This window comes from Typopeltis vanoorti, chromosome 21 (genome assembly GCF_054136105.1).
Source record: "Typopeltis vanoorti isolate ZY-2024b chromosome 21, IOZ_Tvanoo_1.0, whole genome shotgun sequence".
Taxonomy (NCBI): Eukaryota; Metazoa; Arthropoda; class Arachnida; order Uropygi; family Thelyphonidae; genus Typopeltis; species Typopeltis vanoorti.
In genome coordinates this window covers 76,309,033-76,330,030 of record NC_143569.1, presented here as the reverse complement: position 1 = coordinate 76,330,030, position 20,998 = coordinate 76,309,033, and the positions used below count along the sequence as shown (strand labels likewise).

General features: G+C 36.1%; 1 protein-coding gene across 1 annotated transcript in view; it reads left to right on the top strand.

The window, feature by feature from the left end:
* Atg14 (autophagy related protein 14) overlaps positions 1–20,998 on the top strand; it is a 125,820-nt gene that overhangs the window by 91,128 nt on the left and 13,694 nt on the right. The window contains exon 8 of the mRNA XM_090411173.1: positions 14,487–14,663. Within this exon, the coding sequence (XP_090267299.1) occupies positions 14,487–14,663 (177 nt within the window). The remainder of the gene's footprint in view (positions 1–14,486; positions 14,664–20,998) is intronic.

Genomic DNA, 20,998 nt, shown 5'->3' with positions numbered 1-20,998 from the left:
ACTGGGCTCAGGCCATATAGATTGCCAAGAACAGATTTTCAATTCAAAACAAATAATTAAGAAATCGTGGTAACATAACAAGAATCTGTACTTTAGATTTGGTAAAGGCATATGACAAGGTGCCCAGAGAAAAGCTTTTCAAAACACTACAATCATATGGGTGAATAGATTATTATACAGAGCAATCCATAGTATATTTGAGTTGTCAGAGCAGTTAGAATTGAAGGAAACACAGGAAGATGGTTTGATGTGCAATCAGGGTAAGACAAGGATGCACATTATTTCGCATAATTGGAGATGTCAAACTTAGCTCCTTGCTTTATGCAGATGATGTTGTACTCCTAAACATTTGTAGTGCAAGTCTCCAGGATTCACTAACTAAACGGAATAACAACTATAAGAAATTTGGAATGAAAATCCACAAGAAAAAGACCAAAACTATGAAAATAGGCAGGAGCATAAAAAACTTCAGCTGCATTCTGAATGGAGATCCTATAGAACAAGTAAAATATTTCAGCTGTTTAAGCACAGTTTTTAGTGAAGATGGCAAGTTAGGTCTGGAAATATAGAATGGTTGGGAACCAGCTGAAAATTTTTTATAGAATATGAGAGAAAGTAGCCAAAACACCAACCTAACAGCATAATAGACAGTGTTAACCAGATTTAAGTTATGGATCTGAGAGCTGGGTTAAATATAAAGCACTAGAGACCACAAATATGAGGGTTCTGAGAAAAATTAGGAGCATGAACCGATGGCATCAATGGCAAAATCATATTAAAAAAAAAAGATACTTGACATTAATGTGTCAGCAAAGCTAATCTATGATGATATGGGAATATAATAGAATATTAAATACTTAAATAGAATGGGTGAAGAAAGGTTAGCAGAACAGGTGCCAAGATGGCAGGAAAGAGACCCAGAGGAAGACCAAGGTCTAGGTGGATTGATTCGGGCAGAAGTGCCTTCGAAGCAAGGAATATTAGATATGACAATATTGGATTGCTCACAAATAATAGATTGATTTGAAGGAAAATTGTTGATAGGAGATTAATAATAATGTAAACTTAATTATGTAGTGCAGTAATCTGAACATCCACCTTAGGGGTACATATCAGGAAATTAATAATGATGATAATAATAATTGTGTGTGTGTGTGTGTGTTAGATGCTCTCCAAAGACTCAAAATATTCCTCCTTTCTTGCTAGAATCTTTTGTGGGACTATAGGCACAAATATGTCTTAGAACCCAAATTTTCATTTTGACATTTTCTTGCATCTCTTATTGAAATATCTTGCCATTGGGAGGGGGGGGATTGTATTTAGTATTGGTTACTGTAGCTACTCTTTACTGTGATCACTATTGCCTGAATATTAAGCATCATGTTTTTGATTTTTGGAAGCATCAATTACGCTCTTACAAGAGTATGTGCTTATATAGAGTATATGCTTATTACTACTCGGTAGTGTAACAAAAGTCCATGCAGTTAGCCTAGTGGCTGTGTGTTTTGCAACCATATAGCTGGGGAAGGAGTGTCCCAGGTTCGATTCCCGTCGAAGACATGAGGAATTTGAGGATCACGGGCAGCAGGAAAAACCCTACTGCCCGTGCCCAAGACCAGCCATAGCCAAGTTAGCTGGTCTTGGGCACGGGCAGTAGGGTTTTTCCTGCCAGTTTGTCTGGCATTTTTCCTGCAAGCAGGAAAAAATGTTTTTCATCCTGCTTGCGGGATGAAAAACACACGGATCTACAGCCATAAATACCTCACCCCCCCAATGAGGGTGCTCAACTTGCCCCAATAGGGATAGGGGAGAAAAAGGGAGAAAACTCCATACAAATAAATAAGTGTAACAAAGTACAGATATACAACTTTTATAAAGTTTATGCATTCTTCCAAAAGATTATCTGTTATTTTGATTAATTTCTTCATTGCATGGAATTATTAATTTTCATCATCATCATCATCATCAAATTCCTGCCATGTACCCTCAAGGGGTGTACAGGATATGACAGTACTACATGAAAAAATTACATCATTACTAACTTCCTATCTACAATTTTCCTCCAAATCAGTCTGTTACTTGTCAAGACTCCAACATTATCAGATCTTATATTTCTATCATCTAAGGCACTTTGTACCGTATCAATCCACCTATATCTTGGTCTTCCTCTGGGTCGTTTTCTTGCCAACCTGGCAGAGAACACTTGTTTTGCTAATCTTTCCTCTCCCATTCTATTTAAGTGACCATACCATCTGAGATTAGCTCTGCTAACACATTCCTGGATGCTGACAATGTCAAGTTCTTTCCTAATATCCTCATTTTTAATATGATATTGCCATTGATGCCATCTGTTCACGCCTCTAATCTTTCTCAGGACACTCATATCTGCGGTCTCTAGTCTTTGGTCAAGTGTTTTACTTCTGACCCAGCTCTCAGATCCATAAGTTAAAATTGGTTTGAACACAGTCTTGTATACAGCTAATTTAGTGTTCCGACTAATTTCTTTCTTATTCCATATGAATTTATTCAATTGACTTCCCACGATACCAGCTTTGCTGATTCTGTTGTCTATTTCTATATTTAGTTTACCATCTTCAGTAAAAATTGTGCCTAAGTAGCTGAAATGTTTTACTTGTTCCACAGGTTCTCCATTCACAACACAGTTGACATTTTCAATGATTCTGCCTATTTTCATTGTCTTTGTCTTTTTATTGCTGACCTTCATACCATATCTATTACAACAGCTATTCAATTTAGTCAGAGAATCCTGGAGACTTGTAGCGGATTTATTTAGAAGTATAACATCATCTGCATAAAGCAAAGAGCTGACATTAACATCTCCAATTTTGATATCAGGTTTAATACCACATTCCTTCATAATGTGATCCATATAGATAATGAATAACAGAGGGGATAATGTACATCCTTGTCTCACACCAGATTTAACATTAAACCATCTTCCTGTACTTCCTTCAATTCTAACTGCTGACTCACAACTCAAATAAAGACTAAGTATTGCTTGATATAATGCCCCATTGATACCATATAACTGCAGCGTATTGAATAGCTTCTCTCTTGGCACCTTGTCATATGCCTTTTCCAAATCGACAAAACTTAAATACAGATCTTTGTTATATTCCCATGCTTTCTCGACTATTTGTCGTAAAGTGAAGATCTGATCCTGACAGCCTCTATTTGGCCTGAATCCAGCTTGTTCTTCACCAAGCTTTTCTTCCACAATTCTTCTCAACCGTTTCTCAAGTATACTTGCATAGATCTTGCCAGGAACACTCAGTAGGGAAATACCTCTGTAATTCTCACATTCAGTTTTATTTCCCTTTTTATATATGGGTACTATGAGAGCTCTACTCCAATCATCGGGAATTCGTCCCTCTGTCCAGGCTTTCTGAACTATGCAGTGCAGCCACTGTAACACTCTTATACCACCATACTTCAGCATTTCTGGTCGAATATCATCTACTCCTGCTGCCTTTCCACATTTCAAGCCTTTGATGGCTTTTTCTACTTCAAGTATGGATATGTATTCCTGACTGCATGCCTGGTCAGTGTTTTTTATCACTGTACTGTCATCACTGCTTGTTTCATTTAGCAGTTTTTCAAAGTAATTACTCCATACTTCAAGGATATCTTTTTCTCCTGTTTTCATTTCACCTTTATCATCTCTAATTCCTTTTACAGCACTCTTTCCTCCATTTCTAAGCTTCTTCAACAACCTCCAGAATATTTTGCCACCTTCTTGATATTTATTTTCTATATTCTTGCCAAAGTCCTCCCATGATTTTTGTTTAGCTAGTTTTACACACTGTTTAGCTTTCTTACATTTGTCTCTGTATTCTGTAAGAGTAAAAGCTGACTTATTTGCCAGGAACTTTTGATATGTGCTTTCTTCTTTTCCTTCACTGCCTCTTTAACTTCCTGTGTCCACCAGGGAGTTCTGATTTTTTTATCTTTGCACACAACCTCACCACATGCCTCTCTGGCAGAATCAATCAATGTTTCCTTCCGAGTTTGCCACTGAATCTCCAAGGTTTGATTCCTGTTCTCAAACTCTTTCATTTTCTTTTCAATAATATTCCTGTATTTTAGTCTACAGTTTACATCTGAGAGCTGCTCAACTTTTATTCGCTTTAAAACTTTCTTACATGTTATTCTTTTCAATATGAAATTCAATTTTATCCTGCTCAAGACTAAATAGTGATCACTTCCAATTTCAAATCCTCTGTACACTCTGGTGTCCTGCACCAGGGAGAAAACATCACTATCAACAATAACATAGTCAATGAGACTTTTCTTATTCCTAGCCTCTTCTCCCCATGTGAATTTGTGCACATTTTTATGTTGGAACATGGTGTTAGTAATAACCAGTCCATGTCCTGAGCAGAAATCCAACAGATATTTGCCATTATTATTAGCTTTGCTCTTTTCTCCAAATTTTCCCAAAATATTTTTGTATGTCTCACAATCATTTCCTACTCTACTATTTAGATCCCCAACAAGGACCAACTTTTCCTTTTTCATTGTGTCAGTTGCTTTTTCTAAAGCCTCAAAAAATTCCTCCACTTCTACCTTAGTAGAACCTTCTGTGGGACCATAGGCACAAATAAGTCTCATTGTCCAGTTCCCCATTCTCATATTTGCCCACATTACTCTACTTGAGACTGACTGCCATTCAAGAAGATTAGCCTCGTATTTTGTGTTGAATACTATGGCTACTCCTTCTTTTCCTTGATTGTTATTGCCTGAATATAACATTTTGTATTTATTGCTCAGAAAGATCTCACCAGTTTTGGTCTTTTTTGTTTCAGTCACCCCTATTATGTCGATCTGGTACTTATCTAATTCCTCAGCTAGCTCCATTTCTTTGCCATTCAGCCTTCTTACGTTGATAGTACCGATCTTTAACTCTGGTGATGTTGAGTTGGGGTTTGTTTTCAGATTTGTTCCAGTAGCTGACTTTTCGCTGTTCGCCCTGGTTCCCTGGCGAAAACAACGGGGGCCTTTTTTAACCGGGCGACGCCCCAGCCGGCATGAAATTTTGTCATGTTGTACCATCATTTTTTATTTTGGTTTAACCAATAAGAATACAATTTGGTCGGCTAAATCCCAAATTGCCAGCCCATCCTCGTTCGTTCAGTATCAAAGTAGATACCCAACAGGGTGCACCACGAGAAGGTGAGGATTGGACATTAGGTCAGAAGCCCTGGTCGGTTCTCCGCATTCCTTTAAAGGCTATGTGGAGGTCTCCTCTCAGTTATACAGCTTTGACCCTTACACATAAAATACCTGGAGCAGAGTATGTGGGGAAAAGAGGGCCGTGATGTTGGGCAGAAATATGCTCTGTAAGAGAATAATAGTATCATTGATAGGGACATTAGTGAAAATTTTTTACTTATGTTCTACAGTTGAATTTGCTGAGTTGTGGTTAAAAACTGGTTTTTAACTCTGGTTTCATCAGTTTTGACTATTTGTTTTTGCCTCAAACATTAATTGACACTATTGTAAAAACCAATTAGAAAAAGTTACTGTATTTAGTGATTTAAAATGAACCTGCGAGTCTTTTTTTCGCAGACCATGTGGAACCATATGGTCTGTGAATGTTTACAAATATAAAAGACCATATGGAAGTTTACAAGATTATGCAGGTATCATTAGCATGAACATTATTCAAGTTTAGTCTTTGAATTAAGTTCTATTACTGAATCGCAAAATTAGTAAAATGAAAATTCTTAAGTTTAAAGTCTTTTTGAGCTATATAATTTATGTATGTATATAAGCTGCATGGTATGAATTTATAATCAGCATTTTTAGTTCAAATGACTGACTTACTTACTTATTCTTATGTAATGGGTTATATGGTTCTATACTTTTTTGCCATTACATGGTAATGACAGAAAATGCCATAAAAAAAAACAATCTAAACTGAATTGAAGGCATATAACATCACTATAAGAAACATCATTGAAAAAGAAGTAAGCTAGTAGGTAAATTAGAGAAATACCATCTTATCATAATTGGCATTATGGAGACTAGAATCGCCAAACCATGAGATATTTCTAAATAATTATGTAAGATGCTTTATTAGATACTAGTGATTGGGGGGGGGGGAATAAAAAAAATAGGGAACAACTATAGCATTTAGCAAGCATGGAGGTAAACTATTTGAATGGTAGGTAATTTTGTGATGTGGGCAAATTTCAAAATGGAAAATTCGACATTGAGGCTTATTTGTATTTATGCTCCCACAGGAAGGTTCAAGTAGGCAAAAAACTTTGCAAAACTACGTCTATTTTTTCCTAACAAACACTCACTTCAGCCACTACTCATTTTATTTCTTCCACTTACATAATTGATTTTTTTTTTTTTTTTTACTGACCTCCATATCATGACAGTATTCATGACATGCATACTGTCCTGATCTGGTTAAGTATAGACCATAGATGTCTTGAAAGGTCAGAACCTTTTAGTCAGGTGCATCAGGAATAGTGATATGTAAGTTAGTGGTGTGTTGGCAGTAGAGCTTCAAGACTGATGCAATATCAATGGTTTCATGCAACATTTGCACAGCAGTTCTTCAAGTATGTTCTTTAGATTGCAGTCTCTCAGTAGATGTGTAGAAAATGTCTTCATGTATAGGTAAGTTATGGTTCTCAGTAATTTTATTCCAGAGGGTACCTAAAGCTATTTTCCTCTGTAATGGAGGAGGAGCATTATTACTAAGTGTTGGATGGAGGCCAGTAAGTTGGCATTGACATCATTGTTCCATTGATGAATTTCGTAGCTTGGTTGAGATGGACTTCATTCAGTGAGGTATGAGCACTTATTAAGCCCTGAAGAACAATATTCTGCCATGAAAACACTACCAGTACTGTTGTTTATAATGTACTAGCATCTGCACATCAAAAACCTCCTAATTTCTGCAAGATGTTATTGTAAGATTTTAATTTGCCAGAGGAGTCACTTTAAGAAACTTTGGGGTTTTAATGTATTTCACCATGCTGTTTCTAAAATACTTTTGGAGCATAGTTTAATTGGCTGTTATTTAAATAGAGCAGTGACTTCAGTTTTCTGCAGAGTTGGTGAGTGCTCCTGTTTAAAATAGTTGTCAAATTTTGATAAGTTTTCTCTGCAATTGAAAGGAGGTGTTCTGAGTTGTAATTGCAATATCATCTGCATACATAAATTTCTGTGACAGTGTTGGGATGTCATAATTATAGAGATTGAAACACAATAGGACTAACACAGATCCTTGTGGAAGATCATTCCTTAGCTTATGGAATTTACTTTTGGAGTTTAAAGCAAAGTATAAGCTAGTAGATGTTGGAGACTTGAACAGCAGAGTAGGAAATGAATCTAGACATATAGAAATGTTTTGGAAAAATTGAAAAAAAAAGATACATTGCGAATTGTACTTTCAAGTACCTGCTGGATTTCTGTTAGGACACAAGCTGACATGATAAGAATGGGTAATTCTATTGAAAATATTAATGTCGTGAACTTTTGTAAAGAATGCTTATTGAACAACTTCATGTATAAACTGTAGACTTAAATATACAAATATTATTGTGGAAAAGTGGAGATTGTGAAATCAAGAAACAAACCATAGAAACTCAGTGGTGAAATCAGAAATAAAAAATAAAAATAAAAACTGACTGGCTCACTCGTGAGGGCATGTGTTGTCTGTAGCGATAGAAAATATGAACTCCCTGATGGACCAAGGAGGTTGAAGAAATCATACGTTCCTAAGAAGGAAGTTGGCATGTACTCTTAAGGAATATAGAGCAATGAGACAGGATAGCTAAGTTGTTTGTAAATATAGCTAAACAAAAATCCTTGGGAAGATTTTGTGAAAAATATCCAAGATAAATATCATGGAATGACAAAATGCTTTGGAAGCTACTCAGAAATGGATAAAAGAGGAATATGAAAAGGTCACAGAAGTGATATAAAAAAATAAGCAATCTAGATATTCATGACTTATTTTTCACGGTATTAACAACACCACAAACACTTTTATCAACAAAGATGTTTTATTAACACTAATATTTCGCTGATTTTCAACTCGGCATCATCAGAGCACAACACACATGTAAACGCGACAGTGAGTTAGTGAAACAATATAATTGCAAAAGACAAAAGATCTAAAGTCCTATTTTTGGCACCCTCTAACGAGAAAAAAAAAAAAAAACAGGAGTTTTTCTTAGGATAACCGTCTCCCAAATTTTTGGCAAATTAATGCAACCATATTTGTTAAGGTTGGGAGAATTCTCCAAAGCCATTGCTGACTCAAAAAATAATCTTTCAGATCTATAACGACTCCTAAATAGCAAATTCGTTTTCCTCCATCTAATCCTGTGTGAAGGAGTGTCCAAAGCGTGGTCTGCCAGTCCCGACTTGCAATAGTAATAGTAGCGAATGTATCTTTCATGTTCTTCTAGGCGGATGTTCACTGATCTTCCTGTTTGCCCATAATAGGCCAAGTCACAGTCACATGGAACTTCATACACTCCTGGGTGTGCTAAAGGGTGAAGTTTATCCTTTGGCAAGCGGATCAGAGTTGCCAGCTTGACATGAGGTTTGAAGGTGGTGCGAAGGCCATGTTTCAACAATACTTTGGCTATCTTTTCCGATGTACCTCTGATATAGGGAATAGAAATGGTCATGTTGTATTCTTGTGTATTAGGGGAGGGCAGAGTAATGGGCCTATGTAGTATTTTATCTATTTTGTAGGGATTGTAGCCGTTGGCTAAGAACGTATGGCGCAGGTACTGGAGTTCAGTGGTCAGAGCTGTATCATTAGAACAAATGGCTCTGGCTCTGTGTGTAAGTGTTTTTAAAATGCCGTACTGTTGGACTGGGTGATGATGTGATTGTTTATGTAGGTATCTTCCTGTGTGTGTGTGTAGGCTTTCTGTAAATAGAGAAAGATAGTGATCCATCTGAAAGGTGGGTGACTAATGTGTCAAGAAATGGTAAACAGTTATTTGATTCTTTTTATGCTGTGAAGTGAATTTTGGGGTGTTGGCTGTTTAGGTAGGTGACAAAAGCATCCAAAGTGTCTTGTCCATGGGGCCAGATGGCAAATACATCATCTACATAGTGCAACCACACTTGTGGCTTGTATGTAGCTGTGGTAAGTACTTTGTTTACCAAGTGTTCCATGTAAAAATTTGCTAATGGGGGAGAGAGGGGGAACCCATAGCAGTACCATTAATCTGTTTGTAGAATTCCCCCCCCCCATGTAAAGTAACCTGCATTCATGGTAAATTGAAATAATTCAAAAATATCTGGGGGAAATTTAGACTTGATTAAATCAAGAGTGTCTATAAGTGGTACATTGGTAAATAGGGAGGTGACATCGAAACTAACCATTATGTCTGAATTTTTTAGGATTAGATTTTTAACCAGTGTTTTGAAATGGATTGAATTTTTTACAAAAGTAGAGGAGTTGCCAGTAAGAGGGGCAAGCGACTTAGCTAAATGCCGGGCCAGTTTATATGTGGGACTATCTATGCTATTCAACTATGGGGCGTAGGGGAATATTAGTTTTATTAGAGGAATATGGGTTATCCTAAGAAAAACTCCTGGATAACTGCTGTTTTTTTTTTTTTTTCGTTAGAGGGCGCCAAAAATAGGACTTTAGATCTTTCGTCTTTTGCAATTATATCGTTTCACTCACTCACTGTTGCGTTTACATGTGTGTTGTGCTCTGATGATGCTGAGTTGAAAATCAGCGAAATATTAGCGTTAATAAAACATCTTTGTTGATAAAAGTGTTTGTGGTGTTGTTAATACCATGAAAAATAAGTCATGAATAACCATCAATGCCTAAGCTTATCTTATCTTATCTGTTAGATTGAAGCAATCTAGATATCTGAATTAACTATTTTAAAAAATTATTAAATGAGAGATTTAATGAAATTAAATGAAAAGATTATTAAATGGGAGAAAATATTTATAAGAATGAAGTCAGTGGTGCGTATCAGTATTTAACACACACAAAACAGAAATTAGAATGTAGAAAGGTAGCAGTTAGACTAGATGATGATCAAACTGAGTTGCCAAAATATGGGGCATTAAAGATTTGTAGTAGTCATCACACTGCACCTTGTAGAAGGTTTGATCACAAACTGGAATTTTACATAAGAGATCTGATCATACCAGCTTATTATAATAATAATAAAAAATCAAAAGCGAGAATTTTAGTGGAATTTCCTTATTTCGTTCCAGAAAAAATTTATATAACCATACTTGAGGAAGGCTGGAAAAAATTGAAAGTAAAATGGGTGAAGAACTAGCTCAAGTTTACACGAAAGAGTTTGCCAAAACGATCTTTTCACTTTATGACAAATAGTTGAAAAATCATGGTAATTTAATAAGGATCTTGAAGAAGATAATGCTTTCTTGATCTCTCTCTCTCTCCAAAAAAAAAAAAAGTTACATTATCTAGATTAAAAACAAAATCAGAACACTAAAACTACTTGGTGCAAATGAGACCTCATGCAGAGCATTGTATACATTACTTAAAGTTGCTCATCAGCAATTAGAATTTGAAGCATGTGCAAGAAAGATGGTTAAATCAGTGTAAGACAAGCTGCAATAAGGAAAATGATAAGAATCCTGATATTCACATAAGTTTAGATCTTCACTCTGTGCTGATAGCATAATGTCTTAAACAAATATTCAAAAGTGTGTTGCCAAATCAAATTATTATACTGACAAATTTGACATGAAAGTCAGCAATAAAAATACATTGTAAAATAGGCAAGAAAGCAGAAAATGATAATTGCATTATCGATAGCAAACCGATAGAAAAAAGAAAGATTACACATTTTCATTATTTAGACACTAAATAGTTAAAATTAAAAATTTCTCATGGAAAGGCTTAGACATTGGTTATGCATTTTTTACTAAATAATTTAAGGAAATTACAACGTCAACTAGGATATACATTAAAATAAATTTTAACATACTTCAATATTTTGGCAAAGTCACGTTGCCATTTTCAAGAAACTTGAGAACAAGACACGTGCACGCAGGCACAACAAACAGTAAGTGAGGAAGAAGCGGGAAGCTATTATTTCTCCTAAAGTCCTGATGGTGCCCCCTAGCGGCAATGTTGGTATTCTTGAGCGATTGGGCTGAAGGTTTTCTGATGCAAGTTTCCCAAATTTGAGGCAGTCTCATGCAGCCTGCATGAGACTGCCTCAAATAATTTTATTAACTTGAATTGAAATCAAATTAAATTGGAAATTAATAACAAAATACATCACTTTTATGGTGGGAAGTATTTAAATAAATGCATATGGAAGATGGAACCCAAATACTAAATTATGGTATACATGATAGCATTCAAACTAATTTTAATGTGGATGTAGAAAAACTGAAAGACCCAAACATAAATAAAAGTGCCAAGACACAGCTTAACCTGCGATTACAACAGATTAACATAGAAGAACATAAAAGTGTGGAATCTCTTTGGAATAGCTTAAAGAATGCCATCGTAACAACAAGTATTGAAGAAGTAGGTTATGTGAATAATATAAAACAACAGGAATGGATGACAGATGAGATTCTTTCTCTTATTGATACAAGAAGAATGTACAAAAACAAAGACCTTGCCAGGTATACAGAAACACATAACATCATCAAGAAAAAAATAAAAGAAGCCAAGGAAAATTGGATGAAAAATTTATGTACTGAAATTGAACTGCTTCAGAAGAAACATGATAATTTCAATCTGTATAAGAAAATCAACGAAATTTCTGGAAAACAGGAAAAAGCAAATAGTGTCTCTAAGAGATGAAAATGGAAAAATAGTTCTAGAAGAAGAGAATAAAGCACAGATTTGGATAAAATATGTAACAGAACTTTTCAATGATACTAGAAAGAAGCCTATAAATATAAAAGATAACATTCAAGGACCAGCAATCATGAAATGCGAAATAGAGAATGCTATACGAACAAGTAAAACAGGAAAAGCCAGTGGACCAGATGGTGTGCAAACAGAATTTTTAAAATTAATAGAACCAGATAACATCAAACTTCTTGAAAAACTATTTAATAAAATATATGAAAGTGATGAATTTCCATCAGATTGGCTCACATCTACATTTATCACTGTCCCAAAGAAACCCAAAGCGAATTCCTGTGGTGACTTCCGACTTATTAGTCTAATGAGCCAAACATTAAAAATATTTTTGAAAGTAATTCAGAATCGTATTTATAGAAAAAGTGAAGAAACTCTAAGTGAAACACAATTCGGCTTTCGGAATGGTTTTGGTACTAGAGAGGCCCTTTTCTGTACCCAAATATTGATACAAAAATGCATAGAAAAATAGAAATCTGTCTTTGTGTTTCATAGATTTTGAAAAAGCATTCGAAAAAGTCAGACACACTAACTTAATAGAAGTCCTTCAACAAATAAGGCTAGACGAACAAGACATAAGACTAATAACAAATCTGTATTGGAATCAGTCAGCTACCATTCAATTAGACAACATTACCACCAGTGATATTAACATCAAAAGAGGAGTGAGACAAGGATGTGTGCTCTCACCACTCCTGTTCAACATATATGCAGAGGTAATCTTTAAAAAAGCATTGGAAGAATGTTCAGAGGGAATCGCAATAAATGGAAAGATTGTTAACAACCTTCGATATGCAGATGACACCGTGCTAATTGCAGATAATATTATGGATCTCCAAAAACTCATTGACAGTTGACAGAATATACATAGAAAGCCAAAGAATGGGAATAAATATAAACATCAACAAGACAAAATACATGATCATCAGCAAACATCCAGCCTCATCAATGAAACTGACACTCAATGGGAAAAATATTGATCAAGTGTCAAGATATAAATATCTTGGTTGCTGGCTTAATGAACGGTGGGATCCAGAAATAGATATAAAGACAAGGATTGAAGTTGCACGGCAGTTCTTCATGAAAATGAGAACACTATTCTGCAATAAAGACCTAAACATGGAAGTCAGATGCCGAATGCTGAAATGCTATGTGTGATCTATTCTGCTCTATGGAGTTGAAACATGGACATTGAAGGCGACAACCATCAAGAAAATCGAAGCCTTTGAGATGTGGCTATACAGAAGAATGCTAAAGATATCATGGACAGAAAAAATTACCAATGAAGATGTCTTAAAATCCATTGGCAAAGCTAAACATCTTGTACAAATAATCAAGAAATGAAAAACATCATATCTTGGCCACATTATGAGAAACAGCAAATACCAACTTCTACAAACTATTTTGATAGGAAGAATTGGTGGCAAAGGAACTAAAGGAAGAAAAAGAATATCATGGTTTGACAACATCAAGACGTGGACAGGACAGAGCAGTGCACAACTGCTCAGATTAGCACAAGAGCGCAGTTTGTTCACCAAGATGGTCGCTGACCTTCGATAGAAGATAGCACAATAAGAAGAATGTGGATTGAGTGTTGTGTTAAAATATTTGAGTAAAGATTGGAGATGCACATGAGGTTTTCTGAAGAAAATCAGGAGAGTGAGCAGATGGCATTATTTGTAAAATTATATTAAAAATGAAGATATTAGAAAACAACTTGATATCATTAATATTCAAGGATGTGTAAACAGAGCTGATCTAAGGTGATATCACTTATACAGAAGAGATGAAAAAATTAGAAATACAAGTTTTCAAAGATAAAATGGTCAGAAAAGAAAGTCAGAGGAAGACTAAGATTATGGATGTGTTGGTTGAGTTAGATATGCTTAGATGATTGAAATGTTAGAGCTGATCAAATTAGAGCACCGATAAATGCTACTCCAATTTTGAAAAAAGTTGTCGATCTTTTCCTGCTCATGAAATATTGTTATGTTACTGTCATAATACATGGGGCACTTCATGAGAATATACACCAGAAAGTGATATTGGTGACTATTTGAATTGTGGGTAAGTTGTGCAAACTGTGTGTGGTTGTGTAAATATTTATGATTTTTATTATTTGCATCTTGGCAATACTTGTTTGCCTGTCTCTTGATTGGTTGCTCATTATAATTAGGGATAGTCTTGGACCAGCTATCTCTGATTGGCTACTGGTGGAGATTGAACTGCCCACTAAGTCTCCAAAAGCTGAATAGATTACAAGGCCTTTCCCACTCCCTATAAGAGAATGAAAGGTATTAGCTGAACTGATAGCATCTTTTCTCTAGTTTATCAATTAAAATAACCACCATGCATTAATTTGTAAGTATTTTATGCTTTGAAATTCTATTGTACAGTATAACTTGCACATTTAGTTATACTGTACAGTATAACTAAATTTCTGAGAAATTTAGTTAATATTCTATTAACTTGTATAGCCTAACTTTGTTTAATTTTATCACATTATTCATACTTACTAGTTTAATCTTTTTTAATGTATCTGCTTATTATATTTAATTTCAAAGCATTGAAAATAAAAAATATAAAAACTATTTTTCAGGGATTTCTGTGCTCGTGAACTGACTGAACAACAGTTCTTGCACAATGTTGCCAAGCTCAATGCCAATATTATCCACTTGTGCCTCTCTCAAAATGTGGACCCAAAAATCATCCGGCCACAATATTCCATTCCTAATTTACTTTTACTTTTGAATCCTGCAACAAGTGATTTAGGAAGGTAAGGAAGTTTATTGATAATTAAATAGAAAGTAATGAAGATGTGGAAAAAAGTCTAATATAAAATATTTTGAAAGTACTTGTTCACAGAATATATGGCATCTCTTTCCTTTAGAATAGTTAAATAACTGAATTTATGGTCACAAATTATTAATATTAAGAGAGACCTCCAGGTAATTCCTTCTTAGCAGCCTTCATTCTCAGCTTCCAAGGATACCCTCTCGTCCTTTCCCCACCCTCCATAAATTGAAAAATTTCATCAATTGAAATCCTGTATGACCCTTTCAGAAATTTGTAAGTCTCCATCATATCTCCCCTCTTTCTCCTGTTTGCTAGTGTCTGCAGTCTACAAATTCTCAATCTATCTTCATAATCATTATTCCACAATCCTGATATCATTTTTAACACTCTCCTTTGTACTCTTTCTAATATATCAGGATCACAATGGAAACCCGGAGACCAGACCTGCTCACAATAGTCCAAGTGAGGCCTTGTAAAGAGGCAAAATAACATCTTTATCTTTACATGTGAATGTTCGCTTCAGCATTACAATTATCTTTCAAGTTGTATTTGCAATCTTTGCCACATGGCCCCTGAACTTCAACTTAACTTCTTATCTATTAACACTCCAAGATTCCTGCCCTCATCAGTTTCTTCTAGCCTAATCCCACCAATATAATACGACATTGGATATCTTATCACGCTGAAGTGAATGACTTTACATTTACTGATATCGAACTGACACCCATTTTCCCATTCCCACAATTCCAGCCTATTCAAATCATTCTGCAAGTACTGCATATCAGCAGCATTTCTGATTACCCTACCTATCTTTGCATCATCAGCAAATAACTGTATGTCACTTGTCAAATCCTTCCCAATATCATTAATGTACAGATTGAATAATAATGCACCAAGAACTGATCCTTGAGACAAACCTTGAATCTTGCCGATTCACATCCCCTATATACCACTTTTTGATATCTGTGATATTATATCTCTCTAATTTTCAGACATTCAGTTTTGTTTCTCTTTTTATAGTGGGAACTTGTAGAGCAGTTCCAGTCATCTGGAATTTGACTTTCTTACCATGCCTTCTGAATTATTCAGTGCAGCCACTATAAAACTTATATCTTCATATTTGAGCATTTCTGGTTGAATATCATCTACTCTAACCACCTTTCCAAATTTCAGGTTTCTGATAGATTTTTCTACCCAATATAGATATATGTACTCTGATTGCATTCTTCTTGCTTATTTCCTACCACTGTTCTGTCTCTGTTTGTTTCATTTAACAATTTTTTTCCAAATAATTATGCCAAACAGAATATCTTTATCCTCATTTTGTCATCTTTTTCATCCTCATTCCTTTTGCAGTATTTTTTCCTCTATTTTAACTTTTTTTTTCAATAGCCTCCAGAACATTTTGCCATCTTCTGATATATATATATATATCTTCTGTGTACCAAATCTTCCCATGACTTGTTTATCAACTTTACTTTTATACATAACTTGTAATTTTTCTCTGTATTTCTCAAGTCATATACTAACTTATTTGTAGGAACTTTCAGTACACTTTCTTCTTTTCGAAGAATCCTTTTTTTTTTTTTAACTTATGTCCTTCATGAAGTTCAGAAAGGAAATATCTGAATCAGTTGATGTAGGCTGAATCTGAATCAGTTGATGTTTTCTGCAGACACTTTCAATGAGTCTTTATGATTTAGTTCTTGTTTTCAATTTCATTTTTTTTCCAGTTTTTATTTTTTATTTAAAAAGTGAAAGGAATTATTTTTTAATATTTGTATATTTGAGCCTACTGTTTATACATAAACTCTACTCCTTAGTTTAATATTAGCATTCATCATCAGTATGTAAAATGATTGCAGCTTCAAAGAATTGTTTGTAATTTGAACAGGTGCAAATTTTTCTTTCTAAAGAATAAAGCATCCTTTTTCAAAGCAACTTTGTATTAAATTTTAAAAAATCTTCAGTTGTAAAAAGTGTGCTTACAGCTGTTCATTTAATATATGCTTTGAAATCTCAATAATATCACACTTAATAGAATTAGAGATTGGGGAAATCTTTATTGTTTGTAATGACTGCCTTTGTTTCTTGTTGGTGCTTTTGTGGATTATGCAGTCTTTTGTAATTATAAAATTTGAAATTTTACAGGAATACATATATATTTCATATTAAAAAAAAGGGGATTTTTTATGACTTGAAATACAATGATGATATTTTTATGATTTTCTGTGCCAGTGAGATCAAAAATAAATTTTTGCACAAATTCTACTGAAAAAATTTGAAATTAGCATTCCATAAATATAGAGAAAATTTTTAAATATACTGGGTGGGGGGGGGGGGGGGTGGGGGGGGGGGGGGGTGGGGGGGGGGGGGGGTGGGGGGGGGGGGGGGTGGGGGGGGGGGGGGGTGGGGGGGGGGGGGGGTGGGGGGGGGGGGGGGTGGGGGGGGGGGGGGGTGGGGGGGGGGGGGGGTGGGGGGGGGGGGGGGTGGGGGGGGGGGGGGGTGGGGGGGGGGGGGGGTGGGGGGGGGGGGGGGTGGGGGGGGGGGGGGGTGGGGGGGGGGGGGGGTGGGGGGGGGGGGGGGTGGGGGGGGGGGGGGGTGGGGGGGGGGGGGGGTGGGGGGGGGGGGGGGTGGGGGGGGGGGGGGGTGGGGGGGGGGGGGGGTGGGGGGGGGGGGGGGTGGGGGGGGGGGGGGGTGGGGGGGGGGGGGGGTGGGGGGGGGGGGGGGTGGGGGGGGGGGGGGGTGGGGGGGGGGGGGGGTGGGGGGGGGGGGGGGTGGGGGGGGGGGGGGGTGGGGGGGGGGGGGGGTGGGGGGGGGGGGGGGTGGAGAAAACACACACATGGAGAAAACTGTAATTATTTACAGTTAGAAAACTAACTGTAAATAATTACAGTTAGTAATTATTATCTATAGATAATAATTACTAACTAAATTTATTTTGAAATAAATTACTATGCCAATAATAATAATAATAATAATAATGTGTAACTTAATAATATTTTGCCTTGGTCACCAAGGTATCTTCATGGGCACAGAGAAATGCAGCTAAGCCATGCATGCAGGCAGACTAGCAAGAAGACAAACACAGACTGAGTATGAAAGGCAGGATCTAAAAACATTTGCATCGCTGCCCTCTATAGCCGAATGTCTCAAAATGTAGTTTAGATTTTTGTGTTTTTAGAGTATTAGTGTATTTATAACAATTTTGTTGTGATATTTTCAGCATGTCACCAATGCAATGAACAATGGCAGCAAAGACCATGTTGTCTGGCAATTTGCGGAATATTATTCAGTGCAGTGTATGTGAAATGTATGTATGCATTGAGAAAATTAAAAAATATGTGGAAGGAAGTTGAAACTGGAGAGAGAGAGAGAATATGCATTAAATGTTTTAAAAGTGAGTGTCTGTTAGGTGATGAGAACGCAACAAATACTGATGATAAGATGGAAAATAATGTTAATAATATCGAATGTGTGGTTTTGGAAATAGATGAGAACGAAATGGATATCAATAAAAAAAATAGTGCACTTAAATTTCGCACTTTATCCTTCATAGGACAAAGCGCAAAATTGAAAAAACTGCAGAAGTAGCAAGAGTTAAGCAGGGCTGAAAAAAGAAAGAAGCAGGTGATCCCAAAGAATAATAAAGCCTGACCGAACAAACAAGAAAAACAAGTAAAGGAGAAAATTCTGTATGGAGACTCAATCAGGGGAGTACTTAATGAAAGTATTTCAAAATTGTGTTTTCCAGGTGCAGAAATTCACGATATTAGCCACGCCATCTGGATACACAAAAGATAAGTCGAAGGAAATGATTGTCTTGGTTGGTACCAATGACCATCCTTTTAAGGTTGGTCATTGGTACCAACCTTAAAAGTTGGTTCTTTCTTTTAAGGTAACACAGTGATCAGCATTCATATTTACGAATTTAGGGACACAAAACACACGTTGAAATGATTATTTTACTAATTATTAATAAAATAACACGACATTTCGATCCCTGTATTGAGGTCATCATCATCAGGATGCATGTGTATAGGGAACCAAGCTGCATGCTCTTGCGCTCTATACTTGTAAATTAAATCTACACAGCTAATTAATATTTTTCTTAGCCTGACCTCTAGCTATAATTAAATAAAATAAAATTAATTGAATTAATTAAACTGAATTAAATCCATTAACACATGGCCGGAAGAAACAACAAAAAACTAATACCTCATTATGCTCGTGAGTGCAGAATTTATGGCCTGCCAAAAATACACGAAACAGACACACCACTACATCCGATTGTTGAAGGAATCGACAGCCCAAATTACCACTTAGCCAAAAAATTAGCGGCCACGTTCAAGGAATCGGTAGGTTGGTCCCCCTCCTACATAATAAATACACATTTCATAAACAAAATTAAAAATATTACACTCGACAACTAAGATTTATTAGTCAGCTTTGACGTAACTTCCCTTTTCACCAATATCCCGATCAATGATACTATCTTACTCCTACAGAACATATTTTCACATGACATCATGGCCCTCTTTGCCCACTTACTCCGCTCCGGATATTTTGTGTGGCAAAACAATTTTTACCTTCAAAAAGAGGGTACAGCATGGGCTCACCACTCCCCCCCCCCAATTGCTAACTTTTATATCGAAGATGTTGACAACTCTCTTCCGTTCCTAGATATGCTCGTCGCACATCTTTCCTCAGGCTGTCTGGCCTTCTCAGTCTACCACAAACCTACACACACACACACACACACACACACACACAGGCCAGTACATACACAAAAATTCTTATCACCATCCAACACAAAAACTAGGTGTCATAAACACCCTCAAACACAGAGCTCAAACTATTTGAAGAAACTCTAAACCAGGAATACAAGATCATCAACCATACATTTATAAAAAATGGATACAATAAAAAAACTATTCACGAGATCCTCCACAGAGATACTAGTAAAAATGAAAAAGATTTCAAGAATGCTATTGCGAGGCATTTCCAAAAAAATAGACAGAACACTACACAAATACAACCTCAAAACCACCTTTAAACCCTTGACAAAATTAAGACACCTACTCAGTTCTTCCAAAGATCCTCTTCCAAACCTAGCCCACCCAAGGGTATACAAAATACAAATCACATGCAACCTACCATACATAGGGGAAACAGGGTGAACCATCCCAGTTAGCAAGGATGAACACAAACGACACATCAAATACCTCCATTTTGAAAAAACCGCTTTTCTGACTAAGCACTCCAAACATACCACAGAATTAATTGGAAAAATACCAAGTCCCTACACCGCACCAAAACCTGGTTCGAGAGGAAATTCAAAGAAACATTTGAAATGCTCAAACATAACCAAAATCTGAACAAAAATGATGGCCTAACCATTCCAAGAATGTGGAGGACCCATCTACAACCTTTATAGCAACCAGAACAAGCCAAAGAAATATCCCAATACAAGAAGACTTGAAGTGTTTTTTTTTTTTTTTTTCCACTTAACATTCCATAGCAACTTGAACTGTACAAGTCCTGAAGAAAATCATAGTATAATTATATAACAATCTGAACTGTACAAATCCAGAAGAGGACTTTAGCAGAGTTTATTCATTCATTTCATCAGTTGCATTAGTCTTGGGACTGGTAGCTCAACAGCAGTTCCCTCCATTCTGCTCTGTCATTGCCAGAGTTTATTGTAGTTCTTTATTTATTTTATTTATTAATTTTTTTTCTTATTTAATTTAATTTAATTTTTTTTATTTTTTTGACTTTTATTTTATTTTATTTAATTATCGCTAGAGGTCAGGCTAAGAAAAAGATTAATTAACAGCTTAGATTTAATTTACCAGTATAGAGTGCAAAAGCATGTAGCTTGGTTCCCTATACACATGTATCCTTCTGATGATGACCTCAATACAGGGGTTGAAACGTCAAGTGTTATTTTATTAATAATTAGTAAAATAATCATTTCAACATGTGTGTTTTGTGTCCCTAAATTCCTAAATATGAATTAGGAGGAGGAGGGTATTGATAGCCAATGAGTCTATACATAGATTGTGCAAAAGAAATGATATAGAATTTGTGGATCTGTGGTCTCTGTTTGATGGAAAGAAGGATTTGTACAATGAGGATGGACTACATCTGAAAGTTTTTTGTGTTAGATGTCTAGAGAGAACTTTGTTCACCGAGCTTGCTGACGTGCAAATTCAGGGAAACTTAAGCAAATAGAGTGGAAGCAAGTGAGTTTGTGTGAAGGCAACCATGAAGGGAGCGAGTGCAAGAATGACCTAGTGAGGAATCTAGTCT